At 41.5% G+C, this 21,629-nt stretch overlaps 1 protein-coding gene across 1 annotated transcript in view; it reads right to left on the bottom strand.

Moving 5' to 3' along the window:
* CDKAL1 (CDK5 regulatory subunit associated protein 1 like 1) overlaps positions 1 to 21,629 on the bottom strand; it is a 637,141-nt gene that overhangs the window by 20,177 nt on the left and 595,335 nt on the right. Inside the window, 2 exon segments of the mRNA XM_027603153.1 lie at positions 8,481 to 8,645; positions 11,830 to 11,913. Coding sequence (XP_027458954.1) covers positions 8,481 to 8,645; positions 11,830 to 11,913 — 249 coding nt within the window.

The raw sequence follows: 21,629 nt of genomic DNA, 5'->3' as shown, positions 1-21,629 counted from the left end.
TGCTGGTCCTTTGTCTGGTAATGAAGGCAAACCATGCCACCCTTTAAAATTCTGCTTCCTTTCCATGTGCAGTCGGCTGTGTTGGTGCTGAGCTATCTAGCTGCTCAAGTGAATCCATTATAGGGATCAAAGTCTCAGCAGATGAGAAACAGGTGGCAGCCAGGCACCCTGGGGGCAGCCTTCCCATCACTTCTGAGAAACAGAATGGTAGGTCCAGCTCTCCATTCTAGAATATTCTCCTTTAGAAAGATGCATAAAGAGAGAGAAATGTCTGTCAGGAAGAACAGGCAATGCTATTAAATTGCTATGGAGTCTCTTTCTGCTAATGTGTTGTTCTCATGGGGAGGAGCTTTTCCAAGTTTGTCTGTTTTCATCTGCCATTTTGTAGGAAGTCAACAGCTGAGGATTACAACTTTTTTTTTTTTTTTTTTTTTAAGATTTATTTGAGAGAGAGAGAGTGCACAGGGTGGAGGGACAGAGGGAAAGGGAGAGTGAGTCTCAAGCCGACTCCATGCTGAGCACAGAGCCTGATGCAGGGCTCGATCTCACGACCCTGAAATCATGACCTGAGCCCAAACCAAGAGTCAGACGCTCAACTGACTGAGCCACTCAGACACCCCGATGACAACTTTTGAAATGATAAAAGGTTGGGCAATTTTTACCTTCTCTGCTTCATTGCTTGGAATGTATCACAAATTAATAATGATAATATGAAGAGTGGCCAACCTTCATTGACTGTTAAGCCATTTCCATGTAATCCCGTGAAGCAGGTACTATTGTTAACCACGTTTACAGCGGAGAGAGTGGAGGTGGAGAGAGGAAGAGTAGTTTACCCAAGGTCATCCTCCTTGTAAGTGGTAAAACAAAGATTCAGACCCACGTAATCAGAATCCAGCGTCAGTGTTCTTAACTGACTGTACAGTACTGTAGAGTGAAAGCCAATGGAAGTAAAGTACATTTAAAAAAAAAAATTGAAGTAAAAACAATCAAGACCCAGGAAATCACTGATTTTTAAAGCTATACTTACTGAATCCCTTTATCAAATATTAATATACCTGTGATACACCAGGCACTTTGTCCACATTATCTAATTTAGTCCTCTGTGGATCAAATGTGTCCATTTTACAAATGAAGAAACTGTGATCAAGGAAGTTGTACAGAAGCAGAGTAGCGTGTAATTTCAATTTGAACCCAAACACGAGAGTCTCCAAATCTCAAGCTCTTCTCACAAAGCCCCCCTCCCTCTTCTTTCTTTAAAGCAATTCTTTCCTACTAGGAATAAACTCAAAAAGAGAAAATCATTAGAATAAAACTCACTACTTAAGTTCGGAATCAGAGAGAATTTTCTTGTGATTCAGGCACAAAATGGCTCTGACTTTTTTTTTTTTTTTAAGATTTATTTATTTTTTTGAGAGAGTGAGAATGAGAGAGAGAGAGTACATGAGAGCGGGGAGGGTTAGAGGGAGAAGCAGGCCCCCCGCCGAGCAGGGAGCCCGATGTAGGACCTGATCCCGGGACTCCAGGATCATGACCCGAGCCGAAGGCAGCCGCTCAACCAACTGAGCCACCCAGGCGCCCATAGCTCTGACTTCTTATCGATCTTAGAAATGGTAGGATTCAAGTGATTTGTTAGAACATGGGCCACAAAAGAAAAAAGAACATCAGGAGTAAAACTAGTTAGCCTTGATCAAGCAGTGGCAGGGTTCATATTCTCCTGTCTTCCTAACACAGGCTGATAACTCGAATACCACTTTCCACAGAACACAGAGAAGATGGTTAATACTGTCCATTTTCTCATCATTTTCTCTCTCTGCATCCAGCGTTAAGCCCACACTAGTATATAGAAAAAAGTTGTCAGTAAGACTCTTGCAACTCCAAAGAGAAAGGTGGTATGAGCCTGGACTGAAAAATCCAGGCCTGACCTCATACCCATCAGGACGGCCACTACAAAAAAAAACAAAAAACAAAACAAAACAAAACAAACAGAAAATACCACGTGTTGGTGAGGATGTGGCGAAATGGGAAGCCTACATTGTTGGTGGGAACGTAAAATGGTGCAGCTGCTGAGGAAAACAGTCTGATGATTCCTAAAAATATTAAAAATAGAACTCCTATAGGCCATGGTAGGTCCACTTCGGGGTATATACTTAAAAGAAGAAAAAGCAAGGTCTCAAGGAAGTGTTTGTACAACCATATTCGATCCAGCATTATTCACAGCAGCCAAAACGTGGACACAACCGCACTATTCACTGACAGATAACTGGATCGACAAAATGTGGCAGACACATAGAATGGAATATTGTTCAGCCTTCAAAAGGAAGCAAACACTGACATATGGTACGATGTGGAAGAACCTTGAGGACTCTCTGCTGGGTGAAGTAAGCCAGTCAGAAAAAGACAAATACTGTATGAGTCCTGCTAAATAAGGTACCCAGTGTAGTCAAATTCACTGAGACAGAAAATAGAACAGTGCTTGCTAAGGGTGGGGGGAGGGGTGGATGGAGAGCTACTTAAAGGGAATGGAGTTTCTGTTTTACAAGATGAAAGAAGTCATGGAGATTTGTTGCTCATCAGGGTGAATGTACAGTACATAACGCTTCTGAATTAGACACTTAAAAATGGTGAAGATGATAAGATTTATATACATGTATGTTCTAACCACAATTCAAAAACAAGAACATTAGGCTTGAACGTGGTAAGAACTGCCTATCAATCCTGGCTTGACTCTCCCACCTCTTAATTTTGTGACTTCGGTTCTTTATTGAGTTGCTGAGGCTCAGACCCCTTATCTATGAAAGAGGAATAATAACAGTACCTTCCACACAGGGTTAGGAGTGAATGTGTGTAAGATATCTGGCATAGTACTTGGCCTATAACGAGCATGCCATGAGTGCTGGCTTTGAGTCATAGCAATAGGCATGGGATGTTTAGCTAATGGCAGAGTGGGACCTAAGAGAGGAAAAATCCCTTGCTGCCTCTTGAGCGGTCACATGAGGTGGCGTCTGTGACCTTGGGGAATTTCACAGGGCCCAGGGCTTTTGGCTCACAACCCTGAAAGCTCAGAAACTGTCTTTCACTTACAGAAAAGACCACAAAGACAGAACAAAGGAGACCAGAATGCCAATTTATTAACAGTGTACTTATAAAGGCTGAATAAATCTATTTTCTTCCTGTTGGCAGATATGCATAGGAAGGCAAATTATAATCACAAGGTTGACTCATAAGCACAGACTCAACAAAGGGAAGTAAATGAATCAAATGTATAATGGTACCAGGCTAAGGTAACTAGCTGCAATCACTTCCAAATAGGGACGGTCTTTAGAGTTTTTGAACTCCCATGGCCAAAGCATCCTCTCTTCTGGATGCAGGTGCTCACGGCCACCGCTGGCTTCTAGACCGTGTTGTGCTTTCGTGGCTGACCACTCCTAACCTCTGACTGGCCTACTGTTTCTCTGGCCACCTAATACTCTGAGGTAATCCCGCCTATCTTTGACCAAAAAGATGTTGGGCTTCGTACACTGTAATATTATTCAACTTAGATACTAGAACAATGCACTCTCATGTGTTTTGTTTAAGAGCCTAACAAAAATCATTAAAAACATTCATTGAATTTTTATATACTGCTATACAGCAACTGTCAAGATACACTGTCAAATGAAAAATAGCAAAAGTGTCTACAATTTATCTAGGAAGGAAGTGACAAAAACATGTACATGTATTTGTTTGTATTGTTAAAGCAAACCATTGGAAGAATAAGCCCAAAACTAAAACAAATTCCTTAAATAGGTAAGAGAAGAAACAGGGTGGAGAAGACAGAAGGTGAACTTCTCAGAACATACTTCCGTAGATTTGATTTTGTTAAATATTTTACATAATTCTGAAACAAAATTAAATTTTTAAAATTCCAAAAAAACTGAAAACAAAGTGGAACAGATGCTCCTAGCAGAGTATTCATCGGCTGGTAAGAGCCGTGCAGAGAGGAGTGATTTTGGCAACCACTATCTGCATGGATGTCCCTTAAGGGAAATACCCAGCAATAGAAACCTGTAAAACCACCACCACCACCACCACCACCACCACCACCACCACCACCACTAAACTCTGTGCTCACTAATCACATTGTTGGTGATGGCGCTGGTATGGTCATTACTGGACAGTCACATGAGTATTACAGGATAAAGCACACGAGCACTTACGCTGGTGATCGGGAGCTGGGATTTTCAGTGTGGAAGAAAGAAGTTACACATATTAAAGGTGGATGATGGGTATGTGAGATGATTAGGCTATTCTCTCTGCTTTTGTATTACGCTTGAAATTTGCTATCGTACAAATTTTCCATAACTGAGTTAAAACAAAACAACTCCTCGATCCCAGTCTTTGATGATGGCTCTCGGGTAATTTTTTGTATTATCAAATGGTCAGGAATTTGGTGCAGGTGATAGTAGGCCCTGTTTCCCTGCAGGTTTTCTTCAGGTAACATGACTGAATGGCAGAGCAATTTTCTAAGGAAACTTCGACTGTATAAAACGATCATCACATTGAACAGGATATGTTACTACAATTTTAGGCTCTATGAGGAAGCATGGCAAAAATATCACTGCTCTTCAACATCTTAAAACTGTGCTTTTTCTCATGGTTCCTATGCCTCCGGCCCCTCCCACTAAATATCCCCTCCCCACATGCATGAGACTTTTGCATGTCCCCACAATCATTTTTACAACCCACTTCTGAAGAATTATTAATACATAGATGAGACGGTCTCCACCATCCAAGGGAATGCTGTCCCACACTGTCTTCTGAAGTTGGAAGTGTGGAAATTTGGCATTACTACATAACAATATTAAAACTGCTTTTATAAATAGCAAATATTCTTTCCCACTTGTGAATCATTTTCTTAGAAGAGTGGTTTTCAAACTTGAGCATGCATCAGGATTACCCAGAGAGGCTTATAAGAAAACAAGTTACTGGCCTTGCTCTCAGAGTTTCTGATTCAGGTCTGGTTGTGCCTTTTTAACACGTTCTAAGATTTGCTGATGCTGCAAGTCTGGAGACCACACTTGAGAATTATTATCCGAGAACATCTATGAAAACGTATGTATCCCTTGCTTCCTCCTTAGAACAAAGCCCCCTGATACTTTCCATATAAAAGTTCACGATCTCCCCTTTCTTTGATTTATATTTATCCCTTTGAACTCCATGATGCCTTCCACTGTTTAATTTATTATATAACCTTTTTCTGAAATTGATTATCCTTAAAATTGTACTTACTCAAAAATGTTCCTTATTAGGTTATAGGTAGCAGTTTTCTTCCATCTTCCCTAAAAACATCCAGACTAATTTTGGTTCTTTCCTATCGCCCTCACCTTCTAATTCTCTATTCCTCTAACCAAACTAAAGGGAAAGACAGGAATAATCATAAAAAGATGTTACTATTATGCTGTTTCCACTAGCATATAATTTCTTAGAGGACAGTAACCTTTTGACTTTGTTATTGCTTTCCTTTTCCATCATGTTATGGGTATTTATTTATTATTATCTGAAAATAACAAGGCCTGATATCTATTAATATTTATAGAATTTAAAGCCCTGACACAGGGTAGGCAGCCAATCCATTTTTGTCAAATAGAATATTTCAATCACAGAATCACAGAGACAACTGAGGTCCAGAGAACCTAAGTGACATACAAAAGGTCACAAAGTCTGTTATAGCAAATGCCAGAATGCTATCATCTGGATCTCATGATGCCCGCCCAGTCTGTGCTTCTTCCCCCAGTCTGTTCTACCTCTCACCAGTTTTATCAGAAGATGCCAGCAGAGCCTAAAGTGAGACAAAATAACTCTAAAGTTGCATCAGGCTCAATACTTAGAGAAGAATCATAAAATTCTCAAACAAGGGCAAATGCATTTACTATGGACAATAGTTTTGTAAGACAATATTTTGCTTTAGATGCTCTGACCTTTTCAGATTTCTTTACAAAGTGTACAGGTGAGGTCACCATTCTAGAAAAACTAAGGAAACGCCTACAAAATGCGGAAACACATTCCTATGGGATGGGTCCTCTGGCCCTGAACAGATTATCCTAACACAGAAATCCAGCCCCTCGCTTACCCCTGTACAGCATGTACTGTACGGGGAGGGCGAAAACAAGGAACACAGTAAGTAGTAGTACTAGGTCCTCTTCAGAGTTTGTTCTTTCTAGAGACAACTAGATTTAAGGGAAAGGGGAAACAACCCTTTGGTGGCTGTTCGCTATGTTCCAGGAATAGTAGTGGGTGGCTTACATACACTACCAAATGGACTCCTTCCAATGACCCTATGAGCTAGACATTAGTATTCCCATCATAATTAAGGCCAAATGAAGCTCAGCAGTTGCATGGCTAGGGTAGACCGGCAAGTCCAGATGCAAACTCAGGTCTTTGGACCCGAGGGCAATGCTTCATCCACGGACAAGGTAAGCTGGTTCTTTCATTCAAGAGTTCCAGCACCTTCATCGGTGCTCAAAGAGCTCAAAGTGTCTGACATGATTCCAACTTCTACCATCTACTTCTCTATTCTATAAAAGTGGAAGAAGCTGTTCTCTTCCTGCTTAATTTATTTTGGTTTATATTATCAGCAAAAACATTTCTAACATCAGGGCAAATTCACTGAAGAAGGCTTTTTGACTCCGAGCTTGGCATATCTTTAAGAGCTGACAAGTAATGAAGTGTAAAGCTACACTCGTTAACGTACAGGAAGTCACAAATGGTGATGGAAGACTTGCCTGATTTTCCCTTGATGCAAATATCCGAATCGACAGTCCTAACCCTTCGGCCTCATGCGTGTGGCCTTGCCCCTTCCCAGAAACCGAGGAGGGCCAACACACAAGTGACCTTTTCCTCATCTCACCTAGGAGCTGGGACAGCCTGGTGCGGAGAAGGGCCGTTGGTAGAAGAGATGACAACACATCTTCTAGGCTGGAGGGACGGAGGAAGGGGGGGGGACAGGAAAAGGCTGCCCCCCCCGAATTTAAATGGCACTGCCCTTGAAACAAGTAACAGGATGGTCAAGGAACTAACAAAAGGGTATTACTTTCTTTGTTTAGGATAATGTTTCAAAATGTAATCCTTTTCAATAGACGTACATTGAAGGAATTAAATCTGTGAAACAATCATTTGCCCACTACTACCATTTGCTGCGAAATCCTTTCCATGGTGGTAATTTAAAGTCAACCTTGTAATACATACTCTGTAGAAAAACAAACAACAACAACAACAACAAAAAGCCAACTTCCTTTAAAAATCTCTCAAGTATTCACTAACACATCAGAAGCCAAATTTCTAAGCAAGAGAATTTAAATTTTGAATTCTACTGTTCCTTCCTGGTCATCCATCCCAAACCCCAAGGATTTTTTTTTTTTTTAAACAACAGCAACCATTAATGGCTATGCTTATCAAGTACTAGGGTTCAGTCCTGGTTGAGCAGGATGACACAGAGTTGGCAGGGCCCTGACAAAGGCGAGCCTGCATCACTCCATTATCAGTCAGATGGCTGTGCGTGCTGATTCTTCACATGCACCTGTCAGGCTCCCGAGAGGCTTCGCTCATGTTTGGACACCAGAGTTCATCACCACAGTGAGTGAGAATATAGATAACAGGACCCTCCTTGTCACTACGCTTGATGCTTAATTAACATGCCCTGGCAATTTATTTTGAGGGGAAAGATAATACATATATTCAAACAATCATGGAACTCGATGGCCAGATAAATATTGCTTCTCATTTTTCCGTATGTGAAGTCACTGCTGCATGCTTTTTTTGGAGTGCTTAACAATTGTGTTGGAGAAAGGACATCAAATGATGCTTAGAAATGTGATACACATTTTCATTTCACACCCCATCAGCTTTTACAACTGTAGCTCAATGAAATGTGAGAGAGAGAGATTGGCAAACAGCCAGATTTACACCAAGGTATAAAAGAGGGGTCAGGTTACTTTTTTATGGAAAGGAAAAAAAATTGTTTAATTTTCACTCCACATGACCAAAGCAGATATTCAACGAACACCCTCGAGAAAGGCACCCTCACCACACACACAGACACGCTTTAGTGCCTGTTTAAGGGTAAGCTTTTACTGTATTATCAACAGCTCTGTAAAGCTGTTGATAGGGAGCTCCTCACTCCCTTCCACTTGGGATCCACTGACACAGAAAGACACTGGATCAGAGGATCTTCAGCGTTCCACCTTCCACTTGAAAAGAAGGCCTTTTGCCCTCTGCGTCTGGCCTAGAAGCGGGAACATTCCCTCTACAGGAGAAACAAAGCTAAAGGCCTCAGTGAAAACGCATCTTTCTAAGTCAGATTTCAGTCTGTCAGGAAGGATGAAAGCCTCATGCATACATAAAAAGGGAACCATAAATGATAACAGAAACACGGTCTGGAATCGCTGTGCTTCCACAGCTGCTGTTTTACCAGCAAGTTAGAGAGAAAAGCGTCTTTTACTCACCTCTGTTAAACCTGAGACTTCTCCCTTTGCTAATGGTTTGTTGATGGATGGCGTGTATACTTTGGCGTCTGACACCGGCTGCCCTTTCATAAAATGTTTGCCTGATTCATAAATGTCCACTTCGATCATTTTTCCCATGAATGTGGGGTTCTTTGGCACTAAAACCTTTAAAGAAAATTTCAGAAGGCTTAATTTTGTTTAAAAAAATAAACTTTCAATTTTAGAACACAGTTTTAGATTTACAGAACGACTGCAAAGAAAGCAGAGGATTCCTGGATACCTCATCCCGCATTCCTATTACGAATATCCTACCACAAGTACGATACATTTGTCACAATGAATGAACCAATACTGGTGTATTACTATTCACCGAAGTCCATCCTTGATTCAGGTTTCCCCAGCTGCCCCCAAATATCTTTTCTTCTGCCCCGAGATGCTATCCCGAGTAGGCTCCATCTTCTAGCTGGCTCAAGGATCTGGAGGTCTTGTTGGCAAGGAAGGCACGTGTGGGAGGAGCTTCCAGACTGGAGACAATGCCCCTTCACTGCGGGACACCTGCCGTCTTAAGGCATGTGGCAGGCAGACCCGGGAGAGCCCCCAGCAACCAGCCAGTCACTTCTGGACAGGCCTTTGATATTCTGCTCTTCTTGGCTGTCCCATGCAATGAAGAAAACTGAGACAACACTGACGAAAGCTTTATATTTTTAATACCTGCCAAGTCAGCCATCAGAATCATGGTTTGAGTAGACATTTCAAATAAAGGCCTGCATGTTTGTGTGTATATGAGCGTGTGTGTGTGTGTGTGTGAGAGAGAGAGAGAGAGAGAGAGAGGAGAGCGCACAGGCGTGTGATTTGGGGGGTGGAGAGGAAGAACATTTAAAAGCGACCTTTTTAATGGCCCAAAGACTGGTGTTTGGAGCTAAATGACTCCTTTAACTTACGGCTCCTGTTCACTTCTTTCACTCTGCTATGAAATGCATACGTTTGTTACGTCTACCTCCACCTAGGATCGGCGGCTCTGAAGGCTACTTTGGCTAGTTCACAGGAAACTGTCAGACGGTCTCTCTCCACTCGAGATTTCTGATAAAAGCACTTGTTTACCTCAAGCAAATGTTCCCCTCCTTGGGGACCCGGAGGAGGTTTGCACGCCGTGTGCCTCCCTCATGTTTCTATTTCAGTACCTCAGCCGCTCGCCAGTCCTTTTCAAGTTAGGATCCAAAACAAATAGACTAATTCCAATCCAGTAATACTTTGATATCTAGATACAATCTTCACTTCTGGAACTCATCTTATTTTAGAAAAATCTTTCCTCTGAAATCTTTGATATGCTTCATTGTAGAGACAAACAAGTCAGATGAGAGCCAGAGTGCCACGGCCGATTTCTCTGGGAGGCGAAGCTGGATCTTGGTCTTTCTGGGTTTGATTGTTTTTTTTTTTTTTATGACCACTGAGTCCACGGCCTCAAAGTATAGGAAAAAGGTCAGCTGGGTGGTGAATTACTCACAGCAACACACGGACTAAAAGAGCTTTAGTATCAGAATATGAAAGCCCTTTTAAATCGGTTTTTATAAAACAAGAAAATCTCTAGAGTAAACTGTCCCTGGGAGATGTGGTACTATTCTGGGGAAAAATAACTCTCCTTGATCTGCTGCCTTGATCTCAATGAAGGGCTCAGTGTTATTTTCCCCCTCCAGTTTTAATAATTGGAAAAAGCCCGACTGCTTTAAATTGGAAGAAACAGCTAATGAGGCATGCCATTGCCTTTAAAATGAAGGGGAAACAAGTTCCCCGCTGAGGCAGAAACCCAGATGGTAGAGAAAAGAGGGAAGAGGCGACCAAAATACAATCGAGTTCCTCCCCAGGGCTGAGCAGGTTGGCCTGAATAGGAAAATGGCTCTCTGGAGCCAACTAATGAGATGGAAAATGCAGAAGAAACTCAGCTCCAGCGTGGAGCTTTGGGAACCCTTCCTCAGCTGTCGTTTCTGCTGGGTACGGAATAGGGCATGTGTAGTCTGGGCCTTGCGAAGCCCCTCCCACGTTTCCTGAAGACCCAGAGCCCACTTTAGGGTTATTCCCCAGGGATCACCAGTGCGGGAGGTCTCTCCAGCTACGCCTTCCCCGCTCTCCGACACGGGCAGGGGGCTTCCCTTGCCCTCCCCTGCCCTGACTTGCCCACACTGCCCTGAAGACGCTTCCCAAGCTCTAATTTCACCCACAGGGGGAAAAAAAATCACTTCTCATTTGATGAGAAAGGAACAAAAAAGTAGGAAAACACGTTTGGTATTAAGAAAAGTTAATAGAGGGGCGCCTGGGTGGCTCAGTCAGTGAAGCACCTGCCTTCAGCTCAGGTCATGATCCCAGGGTCCTGGGATCAAGTCCCCCGCATCAGGCTCCCTGCTCAGCGAAGTCTGCTTCTCCCTCACCCCCTGCCGCTCCCCCTGCTTGTGCTCTCTCTCTCTCACTCTCGCTCTCAAATAAATAAAATCTAAAAAAGAAGAGTTAATAGAGTCCAGAGTGACCTCGAAATCCCTACGCCTATGGAAGAGCCTCCTATCGAGGAGGGGAGAGCCCATCTCCTCCTCGGCCTTTTCCAGGGCCATGGCCCCTGAAGGAGGCGCTCTGTTTTCTTCGGTTGCTTCTGAACTGCTTCCCATCTTGGGGAAGTGGAATCCCCAATGTTGAAAGAGAAGTCGGGCTGGCTAGTGGTGTGGCAGCTGGTGAGTGGGGGGCCCTTTGCGCCGGCTCGCTGGGCCCGTGAGGAAGACGCTCAGAGTGAAGGGGTTTTCATCCTCATGCTGGTCTCCACAGTTGGTCACATGATTTGAGTTGAATCCACGGAATCAACTCTCTTTCCCTTTGCCCCCAGTATTCTTTTCAAGGTGGAAGTTAAAAAAAAAAAAAAAGCCTACAACTAAACAGAACTAAAAAAACAACTGGTCGACCGAGCGCGAGCGAGCACCAGGACAGCGAGAGGAAAGGCCCACCCTTGCACACTGATGTCGCACACGTCCTTCCTGTTCCCTGGACAGGACTTTCCCCTCTCCTCTGCCAGGCTGTGGGAATTCTGACAGTGCTAACGACCTGCTCAACACTCCCAAAGCCAAAGGCTGGTCCCAGCAAAGACTAAAGAGGACTAAAACACACTTACTCCTTTGTATAGGATGCTCTGTAGCCTAGGCCACAAAGATAAGCCCCCTGTTCGTCTAGCTGGCTTGAAGCTATAAGACAGCCTTGCTGTGACAAGACTCTACAACCCTCCCCTCCTTTCGGTTCCTTTTGCTTAAAGTGATTTACTTCACAGCCCTTTCTCACTTTGGAGAAAGCGCAAGAACGCACAAGTGCCTCTCACCTGCTCGTAGAATCGATTGTGGGCAACATAAAACTTGGAATCAAAAGATTCTTCTGTCACTAACACTTGTTGTCTTTCACCAATCTGTGGAGAGAAGGGGAGAAAAAAGGAAAGGTAAAGGTAAACACCTGAGAACCCAAAACAAAAATGGCAGCCCAAACAGTCTTGGATCAGTATGCAGCGTCCTCTTGGATTTAAAGTAGACTCTTGATGGTCAGTTACTGAGCAGCTAATATAAGAACCACTAATTCAAAGTTCCTGAAAGACATTATTATCTGTGCACTAGTAGAAAATGAGCCTAGCATGAAATCTTATTTTCTTCCATAACTATGAAACAAAACTTATCTTCCTCCTTCAACATAAGTAAGATAATTAAGGCTTCTAAGACATACAAAAATCTTCTAAGTATCACTTGGTTTCTTGAAGCAATGTTGCGAAACAAGCCAGAACAGCCTGCTTCTAATCCAAATTCATGAAAATATTTTGGCAATAGGAAAGAGTAATAATAAACATTAATTTGAGTTATGAGGGATGTAACACTAAAGAAAATGCCTCAAAAACTAGTCATTAAGTCCTTGCATTTAACATTTCACACATTGCATATAACTCTGAAATTACGAATTAATTCCTACAGCTATTTACTTATTATATACATTTACTCTCTCATAAGCAACTGTCTCTTCTTTGTTCATTTTCTTTTTTTTAAGAAGAAAGACAGCAAAGATATGAGACTGTTAATTCTCTACAAGATCGATCTACATTATGGTCTAAGCACACATCTTTAATAACCAAGAAGTTAAGTCAACCAAACACTGGTTAAAGAAATGTGACGAGTCAAAAAAATTCTACCATTTCCAAGTTTTGTCCACTGTGAAATGCAACATTTAAAGTACCAATTACTTCTTTTTAACAAGGTTGTCAAAATGTCTGGAGTAGCAACAAGCTGTACTGAATGATTGTGCCTAGAATTATTTTTGCCTTCACCACTTGATAAATACAGCTTTCTGTATTAAAGCACATTGACAAGAAGATTTCAAAAAAGCAGTCCCTATTCTCATATATAGGGACTTGTCACCATGTTCAGGCAGTTAGCATTTAGGAAATGTACACACAGCTGCACTAAACAGACCACCTAACAAAAACAAAACAAAACACAAAACTCCCCTCTCCATCATATGATGCCAATACCTAAACACACCATAATTTACTATCTTTTTTTACTATCTTGTTCAAAATGTAGCCCCTTTAGCCAAAGGTCGTAAGGGTTCTACTAGGATGATACCTACCAGAGACTTCCTTCACTCCCTGGAAACTAATGAACGTTCCTGCAACATTCATCCCTTTTAAAAATCGAGTAGCAACCAAAGAATGTCTCCCCAGCTTCTCCTTTGAACGGGAACGGCTCTGTTTATTTAAAAAGACTGATGAATATTGGTTTTTTATTGAAGTATATTCTTCTGGAGGAAAACTTAGCATGTTTGTACACATTACACAGTGTGAGTTGCTTATAACCTAGGATAAGTATCTGTCAATGGTTCTTAAGGAAATCTGCAATTACACTTCATCTCACATTAAGTTTTCGGGAAACGAATCTAGCAACAATATGAGATTGTAGAGCCACTGAAAAGGTAGGCTGCTTCTTCCGTCTTGTTCATATGAAAGTGGACAGCTGTAGTGAGCACTGCCGGGCTGTCCTGGCTCACCCGGAGTAATGGCCACGGAGAGCTCACAGACACAGAGTTCGAGGGCCTTGCTGCAGTTCCATGGTAGAGGGCGGGGCTTTTGATCAACCACCAGAGAACTATTTGTAGGTGAGTATTTAACTATTATTTGCCACAGGGATGCAGGAAAATGGCTATGTGCGGTGATTTATGGTGGCAAACATCTCTCCCGTCACCTCTTCTGTTCCCTCAGCCGTGCATTGCATTCCGTCTCACTGGTGAGGCCCTTAAAGTTCCTTCGAAAGACACGAAGCAAAAATGAGCAAAAGGAAGCTAGGACTTTGATCAAAAGCTGCTGCAATCTGTTCCAATCCCCTTAAAAAACCAACAAAAACCAATAATAAGTGCCCTTCTCAATATTTTTTTTTTAAAGAATAAAGTTGCAACGAAGTGACTATCAAATACAATCTTTAAGAGAATCGACTATTTCCAGTAACCTTAAAAATACAGATGACATTAAGGAAGGGAGGGTTCAGGTGGAACTGGGGGCGGGGAGGGGAGCAACTTTGCCTTGGTGACAGTAAAGGACCTCAGGGGCCAAGGGTTTGCGTATAAGCCTCACATCTTTTTCTAAATGAGCCATCTCGCCCTTATACTTTCCAACTGTTTTCTCCCGGACCTCACAGGGATAACCCAGCATGGTTAATGGCCCACATATAACTAACAAGATTTAGGGTAATCATCCTGGTTTGCCTAAGAATGCCTCTGCTAACCAGCAAGGATGTCCCGGTCTGAAAGGAAAAAGCAGGGCATCTGGAGAAAAAGGGCAAACCTACAGGGGGACAGAGGTTGTCCTACAAAGAGAGGACAACCACCGCCCAGCTATCTATTGTGCTAAAGGCAGAGAGAATCCACTAGTTGGGGTCAGTTTGTCTTACTGACGGAGAATGCTGGAGAGCATGCTATGTCTCATTTGATATTCTGCGACATCTACAGTCATCTAACATTCTGATATTCTTCTCTGACCAGAGCGCAAGGTGACATCACTGGCTTTAGACAAGCCCTTTGCAGAAAAAGTCAACACAGAGATGGCTTATGTAATTTAAGAAACGGACAAACTCCTAAGAATACGTAAGAGGCTGACAGTGAAGTGCTTCATAAAGACTGTGACTAGTAGCACAAATTAGGATGCTAGTGGAATCGTGAACGCAAAGAATGGTCTAGGACATCCAGGATAGGAGGGAAGGGGGCGCTCGGACCGGGGAGGGACGGTCAGAAGCACAGAAGCAGAGGTGAGGAATCCCAGCTGAAGCTGGGAGAGAGGAGACTCAAGGAGGTTATTTAACAGCACCAGCCGCCACATGTTGGAAGGAGGTGGGAGGTGACAGGGTCTGAGTAGGTTATTTTTAAGATAAAAGAGACGCGAGTACTTTTTGGGCCTTCACATTCCTCAGTGAATGCAGCAGGACATGGGAGAGTCGGGCTGAAGATGAAGTGGGTTATAATATTTAAAGGACCTCTCAGTTTCAAAGTTCTAGGTCATCCCTCGTGGGAGATCGGTAGGCTCAGGGCTGGTATGCCCACAAGCTTCCAGATGAAGGAAATACGTACTCTAAATCCAGGCTCACTTTCCTTAAAGTCAATATATGCTTCGAGCCCTCTGCAAATTACAGCTACTTTCTTGCTGCACTTAAAAGTAATGTGATCTCTCATATGCACCAAGGAAATGTTTAAAAAGTCTCTCAAAAGGCTGTCGAGCTGAACCTAAAGATGCCGGTCAAAATCTTCCCCACAAAGTCCTTGTTTTATAATCCTAAGAAAGATAACCCTTTTCTTTCCAATTTGTTTTACAGGTATATAATTTATAGGTGGTTAACTAAAATGCTCACTCAGTTTCTTCAACATTTTTGGGTTTAGGAACTTGGGATGGGAAGTTAAGAATTTCTGGGGGAAACCCAGTTTCCTTTTACGAAGTCTGACCTTTCGGACATTGGTCAGGACTTCTGCAAGTGGCAGTCTTGCTCTCACAAGGTAGGACTACTTCGTCATTTATTCATCAAACGTCCATGGCGAAAGCTGTTTTTCCTAGGGCAAGCAGAACTTCAGTTAGTCCATTTTAACCTAGCTTTAAAAAGATGTTTTGTGAAGGGCACCTGGCTGGCTCAGTTGGAAGAGCATGTGACTCTTGATCTTGGGGTCGTGTGTTGGAGGCCCACGCTGGGCGTAGTAAAGTTCTCTTAAATAAATGAAACTTTAAAAAAAGGATGTTTTATGAAAAATGAATTATAAAAACAGTCCTGTAAAACCATTCTTCTTCCATTTCACACACTGCGTCACCAAAGTGAGACAAAGTGTAGGAAAAAAGGACTCATGAGATCCTGCATTACTGGTGACCTCACGGAGCTGGATACAAAAGAACACACCTGGTACAATTTTTCCAGGCCTTGTTGGAAAGATAGGAGAAAGTGTCTCAGGGTTAGCTATCTATTCATTTATCCATAAAGGCTGGAAATAAAGGCAGGAGTCCCATAAACCGACCAGGAAGTGAGCAGCTGAAGGGGGTTTGGCAATCTCAGGTTTCACAGAGGAAACTGAGGCCCAGGAAGACATGGTGATTTGCTCAGGGGCACGGGCAGAAGGATGAGGAGGAAGTCTTGAAACCATTCCCACTACCTGGTGCCTCCTATCTGAGTGCTAGCTGGAGAACATACAACATCATAGATCTGATTCTGCCGTGCATGACTTTTCCTTGAGTACAGAAACATCTGCGACAAACAAAAAGGAATGTTTTTAAATTCAGGTTTTGGGTAGAATTTTCAGTACATTACATAATCAGCTAGCTGTGTTATTTGTGTCACATCTCTGCTTAAAATTTCCCAAGTGCCCAAAGTTGTGAGAAACATCAGTTCTAACCATATGGCCAGATAACACACATCAAACACTCTTGCATTAACAAAGCAGTGGTTTCCAGCAGAATTTGGTTGCTGAATGAATGCTCATTCGAGTATACTCTATTTCTCTATTTGTCCTCAGAAAGTTCCTACCTGGCTGTGTAAGGACTGGAAGAGAGACACTGAACAGAATTGCTTTAAGGCAGGCAGGCACACAACACAACATTAACCAAAGACATCAGAGTATGTGGCCTTTACCTTTATCTCGGAAAGAAATGTTACTTGTATAAGACTCCTTGCACTAGAAGAAGTAGAAGGTTTCTTTTAAACTCCTATATATGACTTTAAATATAAACTTCTCATAAAGTTTATTTTTTCTTTATTAGTCCACACCCCACCCCATCCCCACCTTGCCACTTTTCACTTCTGTTTTACTTACACAGGGAGCCTGAGATAAGGCTTTGGAAAAAAAAATTCCAAAACAATCTCTATTGGAGGGTTAGGTTAGAAAGATCTCGGTATCTCAGTTTAACGGCTCAGTGTCCAAAAAACATTCACAAAGGACAGATATATATTTGAGTACCAGTGTTAAGAGAAATATTTATTTCTTGCAACAGTTATAGGAAGGTGAAGAAATTATTTTGCTTCCCCTGAAGAGTTTCTAGAAATTAATTTTTCTGTCCAATTGCCTTAGGGGAAAAAAAGGAGATTAAAACACATATATCAAAAGCGCTCATAATTATTTATATCACATTCCTAATAAACTTGAATATTATCTTGGTTTAGCCTACAAAATATTCTGACATGCAATTTCTGCAGCTAAGTTGTTGAGGGTATCTTTTCTTTTATTGTTTTTCTTTGTTTTCTTGGTTTTTGTAGATACTAAAATACAATTTTTCTACCTGACTGGTTTCTGAATGCATGACTCTGGGAAATGTCAAATGTCTTTCTTTAGCTCCAGTCAAATTAGTTTGTTTTTTTTTCCCTAAGCTGCCTGGAACATGTTAAACACAAGTCTGTGACCTTAAACTCTGAAATAATATTTCTAGTGTCTGTGCAAAAGCCCGCCCTCACATACACCTTTAGACTAATTACTGCAGTGTAATGTTGCTAGTGAACCACTGTAATTACACTTGGAGAAAAGTATGGTCTTGTTCTTTCCTAGCTAATGAAAATGATAACCTTTCCATTTGGATTCATCATTCACAACAGGCAGAGCATGCGATGCTGGGTCTCCAGGGTATACGGTAATTTTCCTGACTGTTTATGCACACTTCTGTTTTCTACAGAAGCTGGAATGAAAGAACCAGGCATACTAATGCTAAAAACAGTCAACAGTAATAATAGCAATAACATTAAAATTTAATATCATCCTTACTCGACAATTCCATTCTGTAATGAAAGGGCCATGACACGGGAATGTGTGTCAAAAATGATGATGGCGCAGAAAACAAGTAATGAGACTCAAAGTCCATCGTATTCAAAATGCTTGCTGTCAGTTTGTTGGTCTACTTAAAGATTCTTGAGAGATGTTGGACGGTTTAGTCTCAAAGGGGATGATTCGTATCTGACTCTTAGACAATGACTGAAAATACATTTTATCAGACTTTTTAAAAGCAGTATCTTCTGGGTGAAAAAACAAATATTCTTTATTAACAGGAATAAATATATTCAAAAGGGAAAGAATGTTCCTTTGAGGTAGAATATCCATACCTTGAAGTAGTTGACCTATGCCTATCTGTTACCGCCGTGAGTGCCTTAGTGGTCCTATTATTCCTTCCTCACATTTCAGAAGAAACAAGAAGGAAACTGAAAACAAACAAACAAACTGGCTTTTTGCAAAAGCAGTGATGCAATATACAAAGACCAGATGCAAGGTATCTCTGGAATCAAACCACTCTATGACATTTCTTCTAACAACAGCCCTGTGTCCTGTCTTCTTCAATCACTGGCTGGTTTTCTTCCAGTCATGTGCCCACTCCAGCAAGAGAAAAGAGAGTCTCTTCCCACTTAGAGGTAAAATCCCACTTTTTTTTTTTTTTTAAGATTTTATTTATTTACTGGAGAGAGAGAATGAGAGAGTGAGCGAGAGCATGAGAGGGGGGAGGGTCAGAGGGCGAAGCTGAGCAGGGAGCCCGATGCGGGACTTCATCCTGGGACTCCAGGATCATGACCTGAGCCAAAGGCAGTCGCTTAACCAACTGAGCCACCAAAGGTGCCCTAAAATCCCATTCTTAGTAACAGGGCTATTTTCATTGGCTGGTTGAGAGCCAACAGTAACCGTACTTTATTGATCTGGTTTAAATAATTCTCAACAGCAAACAGGTACATCACAAATGCTAACCTGATCCCTTTTCAGCATTAGAAATGTATACCTGGGTGCTAGCTGAACTGCCAATTCAAAAAACAATCAAGTTTTAACCCCCTGCCTGTACATTTTCAGTATTCTAGAACATTCTAAGGTGTTACCTACAATGCTTTTGTGGACTTTTTTTTTAAACTGTGTTAAGAACACAGAACATGAGATCTACTCTCTTAACAAACCAAATGACTTGCCCTTTCTTATCATAGAACTGGCACAAAGTATGTTAGATCTATTTTTCCCACACCAGGTAAGCTCGACAATGCCCAGGCAGTGTAGGAAGGTGCTCAACATTTAAAATTATCTCAATTCCTAAAGCCAGATGTTGCCAGTAATAATGTATCCATGAGATCTTATTAATGGGATGACTAAAGGGGACCAATACAAGATACCTGTGTGGAACCCTTTTTTATTAACAGTTTGATTCTAAGATTGAATGATTTCTCCACGCACTTCCACCTTTCCGATCTTTTCACATTGGTTTCTGCCAATCATGACTTAGCATGTCTGGGCCACTCTTCTTTGATGGGCCACTCTTCTTTGATGGGCTTCTCTTAAAGGCACAGAAAGTGACCACACTTACAGCTCAGGATGTTTGAACAGATAACCTTCCTGGAAAGTGTCTTTAGGGTTTGTGTTTCACGGATGACACAGTAAATCAGCTAGATTACAAAGAGAAAGAAAGAAAGAAAGAAAGAAAGAAAGAAAGAAAGAAAGAAAGAAAGAAAGAAAGAAAGAAAGACCACTGGGTTTTAGAGATTTGGTGTTTATGTAACTCTACTAATGCGCAGTAATTACTTGCTAATCTCCATCACATCTTTGCTCAAAAACCTCATTCCAAAAGTACCGAGTGAAGACTGCTGAGAGCCTAAAGATTACCAAACACTTTATTAAAACAGTATAAACCTCCAAAGAATTCAAAGAAAGGTCCAGACATCTGGAGGTAGAAAGGTATGGGTATGGTACGCAGGACACCTTCCAATTTTCTCTGTGGTGAAAGAAGGCTTTTTTTCAAATACTAAATAAGAGGAAAGGATGGATAAGTTCTAGTATACCCAGACTCTAGATGTGAATTCTTGGAATCATGAATTTCAGAGCTGGCATGGCTGGAAGAATTAACAGATCATTCAGTACAAATACATCATTTTACAGATGAGAAAACTAGGGCTCATTAGAGACTAAGTGTCACGGCCAAAGTCATACAGCTCCTAATATTTACTCATAACATAAAAAATGGATTTCATCCTGACGATTGTTTTTAGGCAAGTGAATTACAGAATTACACTGAGCCTACACCATCCAGTACAGTGGCTACCAGGCCAAGGCTGTTGAGCCCTTAAAATGTGGCAAATCCCAAGTGAGAGGTGCTATAAAATACATACCAGTACAACACAATCACAAGATTTCAAAAATTTAACATGAATAAAAGAATGTAAACTATTTTCATGAATTTTATATTGATTATATGCTGAAATATTTTTGACATATTGAGTTAAAGATATTACTAAAATTAACTTCATCTGTTTTTTTTTTCTTTTTTAGTGTTGCTACCAGAAAATTTAAAATAATATCTGTGGTTCATAGGACATTTTTCTTGGACAAGGCTGCTTTAGACCAGTATTACCTTGTTTTTAAGGATTTCACAGAATTCCTCCATTTTACTATTTCATAAAGGCCCATCCTGGTCATTTTTCAAAAAAAAATTTTTTTTTCTAACTCACCACAAACATTCGTAATTTCGGTAATCATATAAATACAACAATTCAATGTTAGGAAAGAACGCACACATATCTATAAATTATGAAGGTGGGAATTCTGAAGTGGTAAATTCCTCTTTTTGACCTTTGCATTATTTTTGCTTCCATTTTTTCTGGTCGATCACAGTCTCCCCAAAAGCTAAGGCATGATCAACTTGCTTGTTGTTGCTTTTAGGGAAATCCAGGCAACCAAGGGGAGGCCGTCTAAACTGTCCACTCTGTCCTTTCCCATTTTGTGTGGCTGCAAAAGCAGCCATATCAAACAAACAAACAACGGTGTTAGGACTAAAAAGGCAGAGATCGAGCTATTCTCAAATTCATTTTGTAAAAAAGCCAAAAATGAACGTCCCACATACATACCACCTTTGGTAAGAGACATCTTTTCCTTACCAACCCTATTTTACCAAAGAACTCAGCATAGATGTGAGCAATAAATAACACATGCACTACACCCCACCATCTTTCAACCATTTGCCAGCCAGGACTGAGGCTGAGGCAAGCAGAAAGGATTAAGCAGAAATCAAAGACAGCCAAGCTCTAATGGTGTCTAATTAGCATAACAAAAGACGCTGCCACAATCTTTCAGCAGTGGGCAATACATCTCATTAAAGAAGACTGAATAACAATTCTTCTCTCCTGCCCCCCCGCCCCTTCTTGGTTTAGCTCCGGGAGAGCTCAGCCCCAGCGCTTCTGCTTTATTGGCCAGGAATTCAGGCTGCAGGGGAAAGAGCCTACTTGTATTACTGTGCACCTGCATCTCAGTGATTTATTCTGATTTCCTCCCCTGCCATGAACATGTAGCTTCTTCAAGCACATACAAGTCCTGCTATGCAGTTTATAGGTACATAATATTGAGGAATGGCAATGATAACCTAAAAAAAATGGATACTAGTTCCCCCTAAAATGTCTTTACTTAAAGAAAATTGATTTGTTTCTCTTCACCTAGTCTGTTTTCCCCCTTCAATATTACTTCGCTGTCTCACAGTTAATGACGCTAAACTGAAATTCTACCCAATTTTATTGCAACCGGTGGTTAGCTGTGAGCATGCGCGTACGCACACGCCTGCATGCACAAGTCGGGCGCGTCGGGGAATTTAAATGGTTCAAAACTATTCCGGGCGCCTATCTC

Source organism: Zalophus californianus, chromosome 7, assembly GCF_009762305.2.
Source record: "Zalophus californianus isolate mZalCal1 chromosome 7, mZalCal1.pri.v2, whole genome shotgun sequence".
Classification (NCBI taxonomy): domain Eukaryota; kingdom Metazoa; phylum Chordata; class Mammalia; order Carnivora; family Otariidae; genus Zalophus; species Zalophus californianus.
Note: the sequence above shows the minus strand (reverse complement) of the source record. Positions and strands in the feature narration are given on the sequence as shown.